The sequence below is a fragment of the Gigantopelta aegis genome, chromosome 13, assembly GCF_016097555.1.
Source record: "Gigantopelta aegis isolate Gae_Host chromosome 13, Gae_host_genome, whole genome shotgun sequence".
NCBI lineage: Eukaryota > Metazoa > Mollusca > Gastropoda > Neomphalida > Peltospiridae > Gigantopelta > Gigantopelta aegis.
Window position 1 is genome coordinate 24,739,653 of NC_054711.1, and position 12,369 is coordinate 24,752,021.

At 36.6% G+C, this 12,369-nt stretch overlaps 1 protein-coding gene across 4 annotated transcripts in view; it reads left to right on the top strand.

Annotated features, from left to right (window-relative positions):
* LOC121387335 (fatty acid desaturase 2-like) overlaps positions 1 to 11,810 on the top strand; it is a 71,763-nt gene extending 59,953 nt beyond the window's left edge. For all 4 annotated transcript variants that reach the window (XM_041518379.1, XM_041518381.1, XM_041518382.1 and 1 more), the window contains 5 exons: positions 1,175 to 1,251; positions 1,879 to 1,976; positions 2,783 to 2,959; positions 6,498 to 6,623; positions 11,041 to 11,810. In XM_041518379.1, the coding sequence (XP_041374313.1) occupies positions 1,175 to 1,251; positions 1,879 to 1,976; positions 2,783 to 2,959; positions 6,498 to 6,623; positions 11,041 to 11,101 (539 nt within the window). In that variant the 3' untranslated portion in view covers positions 11,102 to 11,810. The remainder of the gene's footprint in view (positions 1 to 1,174; positions 1,252 to 1,878; positions 1,977 to 2,782; positions 2,960 to 6,497; positions 6,624 to 11,040) is intronic.
* The last annotated feature ends 559 nt before the right edge of the window (positions 11,811 to 12,369 follow it).

Here is a 12,369-nt window from a genome sequence, read left to right on the forward strand (position 1 = left end):
TAAAAATAGTTGGCGAATTTTAATTATATCTGGTGAAATAATTGATATTTTGTTTGAAAATAACTGTTTCTGCAATTTTTTAAGTTTTATTAGATAATTTGGCAAAATGTTCTGCTCACCCAGGGCTAGCCCTGTAATAGTTCTGATGATGTTGAGTAGGGGTTTATTTAAATTAAAAAAACAAAAAAACAAAAATTAACACTCAAGACCCCCAAGAATCCTTTGATCATTGAAAATGTACTTGAACCATTTATGGATTATGCCAACAGAAATTCATGTAACCCATTTCTGTTTTGTCATGACCATGTAAATGATGTGCCAAATGCCAAATAGATTTGCAGGGATTTACCTTGTTTTTCTAAAATGGGGGTCCCTTGGACTCACCTCTTTCTTTTCTGGGGGTCCCAACCTGAAAACAAAGGGTCCCAAAACCACACAAACGACAGAGAGCTGCAGACAACAAATCACGTGTATACTATATGTTTCATTAAAGTAAATTTAACAAGCTGTGTTGTTGTTTTTCCTTTCGGGAAATCAATGTCGGTATTCATTGTTTATTCTTTCAAAATCAACATTTCACTTTGATCTGTATAATTATTTGAACCATTTCCTGCAAGCTAAATGACACTCACAATACCATGCGTTGTTTATGATTCGTGCTACTTGTTTGTTAATGCAAATCAGAACATTTAACCGGGAATTTCCGATTGTGTTCGGCCTGTTGACGAGAAGTTCCGAATGATCGCAAATCCGCGATCTCTTTCCGGAAATTACCAACTTTACCCGATTAAGCGCAGCAAAGGATAAAGACGCAGTGTTCCCAGAGATTAAAACTTTTTGTTTTCGATATGGGGAATCCCCATTTGAATACGCAGTTTATAGGTAGAAAAGAAATAGACTGTTACACAGAATGATCGGTCTTTGATAGTGGACAAGGGTTACTGATAATGTCAGATATTTTATGCGTCCCACGGGACGCAGTATCTCTATTTTTGCGGGTCCAGTTAAGTTTTAGTGCGTCCTATACGCAAGTTTTGTGTGTCCGGTAAATCCCTGGATTTGTATGAGTATGTCATTAGTTTCAGTTTTTACTGCTATGTGTAGGTATTGGAGAAAAAAAAAATAATAATAAAAAAAAAATGACATTGAAATGTTTGTCTTTTTTTGTTTTCAGTTGGCCCTCCATTACTGTTCCCGGTGTATTTCCAGGTGATGCTCTTCAGACATATGTTCACTCGAAGGTTATGGTGGGTATGTATCACTTACAACAAAACAAGGTGGCATCAGGGTTTTTCTCTAACTTCATAGTGTTGCAAATACCATATGATAAGACACCTCACACTGTTCTAAGACGTTAGCCAGCTCATCACGACTGGTATATCAAGGCTGTGGTATGTACTATCCTGCCTGTGCAATGGTGCATTTAACAGATCCCTTGCTACTAATGAAAACGTGGCGTGTTTCCTGTCTAAGACTAGACATCACATTGACCAAATGGTTGACATCCAATAGCCGATGATTAGACACCTCGCACTGTTCTAAGGCGTTCCAGCCAGCTCATCACGACTGGTATATCAAAGGCTGTGGTATGTACTATCCTGCCTGTGCAAGGGTGCATTTAACAGATCCCTTGCTACTAATGAAAACATGTGGCGTGTTTCCTATCAAACAAACAAACCTAACCTATTCTAGAAATTAACATTCCTGCCCTTACCCATTCATTAATTTATGATTGATTAATTAATTAATTTCATTCATGTTTGCTAATTTTGTCACATTTCAGCTTTTAATGCATAAAATGTAAAAAAAATTATTAAGTATACTGGAATTTTAAATTAAATAAAACATTTTAGATTTTATTTTTTTATTTTTTTCCAGGATTTGGCTGTTGTTGCTGGATTTTTCATAAAGTTTTTCTACCTGTACACACCTTTGATTGGTTTCGGAGGAGCTGTTGCATACTACTTCACTGTCAGGTAACTATGATTTTCAGCCCGTTCTCTGATCATTTACCCTTTAAGGCTGAATCATTCAATTTCCATTACACATTACAACTTCACATCCTATTGGTCCAGTCGTAGCAATGCAGGCTTGTTAATTTCTCGATGAATGTAAAATAACGTCAGGGAACATCATATCTGATGACATCACTTTATATTGATACTTTGTCTTGTTGAGCATTATTGTTTATGAACCAAAATAATAAATACAAAATAAGCAATGAACTTTCAGTGTTATTATTAATAAGTATGTTTGATATTAATAGTAAGTATGTCAAATTTAAGTATAAGGAGATTGTTTGTTATTTCTTTCTTTTACATTCATCTAGGTATGAAAATAATGCTTTAGGGTTCGTGAAATATTTTGGAATTGGACACTACACAATATCCCACTTATCATAAATGCTCCTACTATTGGTGGATAATGGGTCTGAAATATTTTTGGTGGTATAATTGGACACTACATTGGGTTTATATTTTATTTTTAGTAATTAATGTGATTATTGTTATTATTATTGTTATAATTAGTAAGAAGGCCTCAGAGGAGAATAGTCTAGAACTAACTGAGCTACCTTCTATAAATAAAGATTTTATTATTATTATTATTATACTTCGAAACTTTTTAAACAGCAGTTCTCTTAGTATAAGCTGTCTTTAAAAAGTTGAAGACAACACTTTGAAATTACCAAATGTTTGATTTATTTATCATAGGCTATCGGATGTCAATGCACTCAAGTGGTGTCATTAAATGAAACAGACCCTAACTTTTTGTTGTGTTTCAGAATGTTTGAGAGCATGTGGTTCACGTGGGTGGCCCAGTCCAACCACATCCCCATGGAGATCAAGCCCGACGAGGCGGAGCCGTGGATGGTGGCCCAGCTCCGGGCATCGTGCAACGTCGAGCCGTCATTCTTCAACGACTGGTTCACGGGGCATCTCAATTTTCAAATCGAACACCAGTAAGTCAAAATCGCTTCTTGGTTAATTTTTTTTAACTTAAAAAAAAAAAAAAAAAGAAAAAAAAAAAAACAAATGTTTTTCACCATTAACATGATATAAAGACATTTTTTGTGTTAGGACATCACAAATATATACAGATGATGATAATGAGATAAATTGTGATGCTACATTATTTTTTTTCTATTCCGGTATGGGACTACTTGACAAAGGCCTAATTCACAAAGGTCTCTTAGGTGCTACTAGACAACAAAGCATCCTCTTTGAAAGCATTTTAGCATTGCACTGCGAGATCGCAAAGTTGCTATACTTCATGCTTCCTGTCCATTGATCTGTTTCAATATGACCCAAGCACGGGCACACGTAAACCTGCAGTGCCTGCCAAGTACTTATCCCCTATGTAGGGTTATACACCCATATCGCAGACATTTAGTGGGTGAAACGCAGTGTATGTGGCCTTACACCTCTTCATTAAGCCTGGCAGTGCACTCACTCGGGCTAGGAGCCAGCACTGGAATGCAAAACCCTCCTGCCAGCCTTGTATCTCGTACCAGCAAAAATTTAAAGATTTTTTTTTTTTTTAGGCGCGTAATTCCTGGTTTGGCCTGACATTAAAAAAAAAAGGAGGAGAAAATGTTTTAAAAACTGCAATAATGTTCTGTCAGCCTTATATCTCGTACCTGCAAACGTTTAAATAGTTTTTTGGGGGCGCGTAATGCCTAGTTTGGCCTGACATTAAAAAAAAAGTGGGAGAAAATGTTTTAAAAACTGCAATAATGTTCTGTATTTATGTGCAATTTTGTAAAGATATAAATAAAACAGCAATACATAATGAGATTGTCTTTTGATCATGAAGTTTGAAAATTATGTTCTTTCTGAATTGATACACTAGCGGTCAATGGTGGTACAGCACTAACTTTCAAATCCACATGACATCAATGTATTATATGCAGTCATAACTACTCTAGTAGTGAATTAAATGTCTCAAATACCATGTGTTCCCCTAGTAGAGACTGGTTAACAAACTAATAATCATAGAGTTTAGTAGAGTAAACCAATCAAGAAACAGGGCTTCTAGATTATGGTAGTCCCACTCCCATGGCTAGTGATATTCAATTTTGGACTAGTAAATAACAAATATTGCCATGCCCGATGGGGCTTCTAGATGATGGTAGCCCCATTCCCATGGCTAGTGATATTCAATGTTGGACTAGTAAATAACAAATATTGCCAAGCCCGACAGGGCTTCTAGATTACGATAGCCCACTCCTATGGCTAGTGATATTCAATGTTGGGCTAGTAAATAACAAATATTGCCAAGCCCGACAGGGCTTCTAGATTACGATAGCCCACTCCTATGGCCAAAAATATTCAATGTTGGGCTAGTAAATAACTAATATTGCCAAGCCCGACAGGGCTTCTAGATTACGGTAGCCCACTCCTATGGCTAGTGATATTCAATGTTGGGCTAGTAAATAACAAATATTGCCATGCCCGACGGGGCTTCTAGATTATGGTAGCCCCACCCCCATGGCTAGTGATATTCAATGTTGGGCTAGTAAATAACTACTATTGCCATGCCCGACAGGGCTTCTAGATTATGGTAGCCCCACCCCCATGGCTAGTGATATTCAATGTTGGGCTAGTAAATAACTACTATTACCATGCCCGACAGGGCTTCTAGATTATGGTAGCCCCACCCCCATGGCTAGTGATATTCAATGTTGGGCTAGTAAATAACTACTATTGCCATGCCCGACGGCTAGTGAAAAAAAAAAAGTCAAATGTTGCAGTTAAGTCTGTTTAGTAAATATGAATATCCTGGGCCCCCCCCCCCCCAAATGTTAGTGTTTTAAACTCTTATCTCCCTCTATAAGTGACATATCTGATTATTACTGTTATTTAGTTAAATTGTATTAACTGAAAGTAAAGTAGGGCTAGTGAATTTTTAATCGTGGCTAATAAATTGTTTAAATCACTGATCCCATGACTGGTGGATTTTATACAAATTCTAGAAACCCTGCAAAAAACCTGCAAGTTTAACTACCGTATATCTTCGCCTATAAGTCGAATTTTTTTCACCCAAAAATTATTTTATAACTTGGGGGGTCGACTTATAAGAGGGTAAAAAAATTTCACCAAAAAATATTACTGTTTTGGGGATTATTTTACAAATTTTATTGTTGAAGTATGCCATGTATTTATACTCAAATATGTTAATTTGACACATTTATTTTTTATAACCTTTTTTTTTTGGCATTAGAACGGTTTTGGTTATGCGAAAAGGCGTACGATCTCACTCACATGCTAAGACAACAGTCCACTTAGTTAAATTAACAGTCATCACTAATAGTAAAAATGTAAACAATACTAACTACCTGTTGCCTGAGTTTATTTTGAAATCTGGTCACTGGCATTAATGGTTGTTCAAACAATGTTTTGGCGGTGATTAACTTCATGAATATTACTGAGCTTTCCCTTAAAATAGACTGATCTCTGCAGTTCACTATCTAGAGCAATAGGGACACACATCATTTGGTACAAAAACCAGTGTACTTTCCAGAGTTATCCTCCTTACATGTATTAATATGGCGGCAAAACGTGATACTTTCAGTTTTATCGTAGTGATCTGTTGTCAGTGTTTATAAATAAAGTTGTTGTCTGTGCACAAAACCATCTGTACAGTACTATACAGTAACAGTCAAACAGCTTTCACTCTCTACTAAGGGAATATTTCGTTTTGATGCTATGTAATAATGATAGTTTGATTGGAATAGTCTGATTATATTGCGATGTACAAAACGTGAAAACCGAAGTTTGTAAAATAATTTTCTTTTGTTCAAATATTATTGTTCTCATGTGCTGAAAATAAGAAATATTTCAATATTTATAAGTAGTTTTCCATGGGTCGACTTATAAACGGGTCAATAAAAAAATACGTTTTCAGGGCTTGAAATTAGGGACTCGACTTATAGCCGAGATCGACTTACAGGTGAAGATATACGGTAGCTACCTATATCTAGTCTGTCCCAGCCTACAAAAATGTTTTTTTTTTTTTAAATAATTTCAGTTTTGTTTGACATAAAAAGAAAAGTAAAAGTGTTTTGGAAATGGCCAAAAAAAAGAACAAAGAAGTGTGCAATTTAGAAAACAATCGGCTCAGAAATAAGTAACTTGTAGTAAATTCCATAGTATGAAAAAAGACCTACCCTGTGGGACGCACTATTATTTGATTTTTTGTTGGTTTGCAAATTGTAAAGAGTGTAAAATTAAATGTTGTTAAACTAATTCACATTGATAGATTAAAGCCTGTGCTATGTACTGTCCTGTCTGTTGAAAAGTGCACATAGGAGATCCTTTGCTGCTAATGGAAAAAATATTGTGGCTTTCCTCTGAAGACGATGTGTCGAAATTAAAAAAATGTTTGCCATCAAGTAGCCGATGATTAATAAAATCTATGTGCTCTAATAGTTTGATTGAACAAAACAAACTTTAACGTTTACTTCAAAATATGAAGATTTAATTTGTCTGCATTTCCAGCTTGTTTCCCACAATGCCTAGACACAATCTCCACAAAATCACTCCACTGGTGAAGAGTCTATGCAAGAAACATGGCCTCGATTTCCAAGTGAAGTCACTGTACAGAGCCTTCGCTGACATTGTTAAGTAAGTATCTTACGCATACAGAGACCATGTCCAATGAATACTGCATGCCATCACGACAACATGTATCTTCATTGAGCTCAATGTTGGGCAGGTTTAGATTTGTTAACCTTTAGACTACTGGATTCATTTTTGACAAAAACCACGTTGAGTGGGTACAAGTGTATAACTTTTGCTGACATATATTCACTTAAATGTTTTATAAATCCATAAAGTAAAGTTCATATATGAATTGATAAGTATTATGTTTGTGGGTTTTTGTAGTTGTTATATTTTAGATCAGTTAATGGTGATTAAAATTAGGCAAAAAATCTAAAAAGTTGTGTCTACTTACGGGCATTTGTGGCTAGCTGTCCATTATTCCTGATAACTGTTTTTTTTACTAGAATTAAAAAAAGAAAAAGAACTACGATTCATATTGCAATATTTGGTGATTTTCGTTGTTGGTAAAACGATAAAATTTATTATCAAATTAGCTGTCTAAATCAGCTATTGATCCCATAAAATGACTGCAGCATACTGCCATTATTGTCAAGCGAAAATACTTGCCAAAAACCACTTTTTCAACTAAAAATTTCAAGCTATTTTCTGCTGGAAAACAACAAACAAAAGCTAGCATGCTGTAAAATAAACTCTTTCCTGGTAAGAAAAAAACGTTTCCAGTGAGTGTCATGTGCAAAAAGGAGTGAATTGGGGAATGCACTGTATACAGTGTACAGTATGATTTCGCCTGCAGCAGTCAGAAAGTTAAACCAGTCTTAAAGTGGCAGACCCTAGTTTCAGTCCATAAACATGGACACTGAAGTCTGGGTAATCTACAAACCTGTAACACATTTCGATAATGTTACAATGGAGGGAAACAAGTCTGTGATGTTGAAACGGTGAAATACCCTTAAAAATAGACTAAAACTCGACTCCATAACTGTTAATTCTCAGACACACATGGTTTTTTGCAAAATGAAAAATGGATAATCTAAACAATAAAATATAAGTAATGGTTTGATCTCCATGATAAAAAACGTCTCTAATAGTGAAAAATATGCCTTAGTGTTTAAAAACTATTGTCTGTCCATTTAAGGAATGCAGCCTTCCTATAAACAAAATGAATGGTGGGATATATCAAAGGGTTGTACATTTCATTGAAATCCTGAAAAGTCGTGGAATTTTCTAGTGTCATTTTCCAGTTATGGTCATGGAAAGTCATGAAGAATAAAAGTTGGTCTAGAACAATTTTTTTACTAGTATATTTTATACTGTATTTTTTTTCATGCCAGAATATGTGGGAATTGTTTTTAATTTTTTAATCTAATCGTACTCATTTACGACAATTGACAACACTCCTGTTGCTTTGACACCAACAAATGTCGGGTATGATCGAGACTATTTGCTTCCAGCTGAAGTCCAAACTAAACGATAAGTCTGTTTCTTTCTAGACTATATGCAGAAACTATAAAATTATACAGGGATGTCAATTTTCCTGCGGATTAAAGCATTTTTTGTGAATTGTCGAAATCGGAGGTAACTTTATTCAGTCACTTGGAACATGTCAGGCATACTTCACTTGGTGTGGACAACTAAAATTTTAATATTTAAAATCGTCATAGTGTTAGGGGCGGAATTTAGCTCAGTTGGTTGAGTTCTCGCCTGAGGTGCTTAACATCTCAGGATCAAACCACCTCTGTGGATCCATTTTACTGATTTGTTTTTTCTCGTTCCAACCTGTGCACAACAACTGGTCAAAGACCGTGGTATGTGTTGTCCTGTCTGTGGGAAAGTGCATATACAAGACAACTTGCTGCAAATGAAAATGTACCGGGTTTCCTCTGATAACTATGAGACATAATTACCAAATATTTAACATCCAATAGCCGATTATTAAGTAATCAATGTGCTCTAGTGGTGTCGTTAAACAAAGCAAACTTTATTCATAGAGTGTTGTGCTGCTACTTCGATCATGTTGTTTAGAAAAAGAAAAAAAAACCCCGTTGCTGGCCATGATTAAGTGTGAGAACAATAGCTGTCATTGGCTAAAAGCAATTCTTTAGACAAGTACATTTAGTCTCGTACCCAGATGCTTGTCCACAATAGTAGTTTGTTCGAGACAACGATACAAGTAGCAAGGTCATATATAAAATAATTAGCCATTGGATGGGCTTAATAATAAAAATGAGATTCAACGAATCACAGGAATCGTAATGATTGCACTGCTTAACCGTCTGCATGTGAGATATCTCATTGTCCAATGTGATGCAAGTCGACACTATATACCGCATGCACTGCATTCACTGATTCGTATTTCTCGCTGTTTTGCACGTGACTGACTGACTTGGCAGAGGGTGATACATGTAGATGAGAAAGATGTGTTATATTTTACTTAATTTAATTCATGTGTGAAATGTTACAAATTCTTTTCCATTCATTTTTTCAATCTCTCTCTCTCTCTGTCTGTGTGGGTGTGTGGGTGTGTGTGTGTACTGACAAACAAAGAAAATGCAAAACAGATATTTTTCAATATTTTGTTGTGATTAATGAAAAATATATATATTGGACTTAAAATAACAATTTATGAGAGGAAGCCATTCATTGGTACTTTTGTCTGGGTTTTAATCCTGGTTTTGTTCTCGTTACACATACAATAGCAGAAACAGACAAAATGGTGTGAAATGCATTCACTACATGCTCAATCATACTGCATGCAATGCACGTGAAATGCCAGTATGTGGACACATAAAAGTCACGTAACGGTGTCATATTCCTCGTCACATTAAGAAAAAAAAGAAGTAAAGTTTGTTTTATTTAACGACGCCACTAGAGCACATTGATTTTTTATCTTATCATCGGCTATTGGACGTCAAACATATGGTCATTCTGACACTGTTTTTAGAGGAAACCCGCTGTCGCCACATAGGCTACTCTTTTTACGACAGGCAGCAAGGGATCTTTTATTTGCGCTTCCCACAGGCAGGATAGCACAAACCATGGCCTTTGTTGAACCAGTTATGGATCACTGGTCGGTGCAAGTGGTTTACACCTACCCATTGAGCCTTGCGGAGCACTCACTCAGGGTTTGGAGTCGGTATCTCGATTAAAAATCCCATGCCTCGACTGGGATCCGAACCCAGTACCTACCAGCCTGTAGACCGATGGCCTGCCACGACGCCACCGAGGCCGGTCGTCACATTAAGAATGCCACGACTCAGAGAAGAACAAAGGGAGCGAGCGTTGGGCATGGTTCAAGGGGGGACTCGCAAAGCCAAGTAGCTAGGACCTTCAGTCCATCCATCAACTATTGGACGACTTGTTGAACGTCATCAACAGACCGAGAGTGTCCGTGATTGACCTCAACCTGGTCAACGTCCCGTTACGACCCCACACCAAGATCGGCAGATTCGACAACACCACCTCCGTAACCGGTTCAGAACGGCTGGACTCAGATGCAGATGCCCGTACAACGGTAACATCATGACACCGCGACATCGTTCTGCGAGACTACAGTTTGCTCTCCAGAATGGTAATCATCCACCAGCCTTTTACTGGAGCATTGTTTTCTCAGATGAGTCCCGTTTCTCTGTCTCCTTTGCCGATGGAAGAGCACGTGTGTACAGGAGACTTCATGAACGGTACACTGACGGATGTGTGAGAGAACGTGATCGGTTTGGCGGTGGTTGTCTGATGGTATGGGGGTAATCAGCTGTGATTTCAGGAGTGATCTCATTGTCCACGATGCCCTTACAGCCAAGCGTTATGTTGACGTTATTCTAAGACCAGTTCTCCAGCCACTTTTGCGCCGTCACCGAAGACCAGGAGATCCCCTTCTGTTTCAACAAGACAATGCCCGTCCACATATTGCAAGAATTACCCAGGCATTCCTGCAACAAGTTGGTATCACGGTTATGAACTGGCCCACCGTTTTACCGGATTTGAACCCAATTGAACACATGTGGGATGAGTTAGGACGTCGTGTACGTCACCGCCAGCCACCACCATGTAATGTCGCTGAGCTTGCACAGGCATTGCAGGAGGAGTGGAGGAACATTCCTGTGGCTTATTTGAGATGTTTGTGACAATCCTTTCCCCGTCGTCTTCACGCATGCTCACCAGCCAATGGTGGACACACCAGATACTGACCTTGATATGGGTGTGGGGGGGGGGGGGGGGGGGGGATGTGTTTGAACTTTTCGATTACGAATGCAACTCGATTACTGATGATAACTGGCCATGTTTCCATGTGAATGTATCTCATGAATACCAGTCATTAATGTCATATTACATTATCCATCAATTCATTAATAGTTTGTCGTTATTTGCAATGAAATTTGTTTTTGCTTTTTCATTGTGTTTCAGTATATATATTTATTTTTTTGTTGATTTATATATATATATATATATATATATATATTTATTTTTTTTTTTTTTTTAGATCGCTTGAGCATTCTGGACAACTCTGGTATTCGACATACAAGGCCTACCACAGTTCTTAATGGAGACAGTTCCAGTTCAGGGTAGCCGAGAACATTGTAACCTGTTAAAGATGGACAATATGTTTTTACACTCTAGCCATGAATTAGGTTGAAGCAACGTTTGATTCATCATGTGCTTTTGTATGCCTGTAGATATAACTAGGCAGGGTTAACAACAATAGATTCAAATTTCCCACTGCCTTAGTTTCTCGTTAGGAAAGTGCACACTAATTGATATCAAGTTTATTATGTGTCCTTTTCTATGTGTGTAGATAACTAATGCTTTTTCTTTTCCTTTTTTTATCTATTAATTTTTGCACCCCTTTGTTTCTAGTTAACAAAGATTTTTTTGCATTTCAATATATTAAAGATGTGATATTTTCACAAGAATATTTCTTTTGGTGATGAATTAAAACAAATGAAGGGTATTGTGAACAATATATATATATTTATTTGATTAAATAATTTTTGTAAATTTCTGTACAGATTTATTTCCCCCCTTATTTTTGTATAACTAAACCTTGATTTACCTGCTTTTTGGCTGTTCCCTTTTAAAAGTCGATATCACATTTTGTCCATATATTTTTGTACTTGCTTAATGCGAGTTAATTTAATTTGAATTTTGAAACAATTTCAGAGCTTCTAGAATTGTTTATAAATCCACTGGCCATGGGATCAATGATTTAAAAAATTTACTAGCCACAATTAAAAATTCACTAGCCCTACTTTACTTTAAGTTTATACAATTTTACTAAATAATAGTAATAATCAGATATATCACCTAAAGAGGAAATAGAGCTTAAAAGCACTAACATTGGGGGGATTGGGGTGGAGGCAGGATATTTATATTTACAAATTAGACTAACTGCAACATCTGACCAAAAAAACATCACTAGCCATCGAGCATGGCAATAGTAGTTATTTACCATTGTTTGACGCCCATATACAGCTGATATGGTTTTTGTACTGGGGTGTCGTTAAACATTGAATATCACTAGCCATGGGAGTGGGGCTACCATAATCTAGAAGCCCTGAATTAGAATATGCTTGATGATGTTTATTTAATCTATGTCAGTTTATAACCCTCTACTATCTAATGGCAAAAGATGTTCCTCTCCTTTCTGTCTCTCCATTCAGGTTCTCCATCCAGGTTCATCAAATCTAGGCACACTGTATTTACATCGATGTTTATAAAACTTAAAATTGGCTACCTTTAATCATGAAATGAAATGGTTTATTTTTACCATCTCTAGAGCTTAGTAATTGTTAACACCATTTCATACACACCC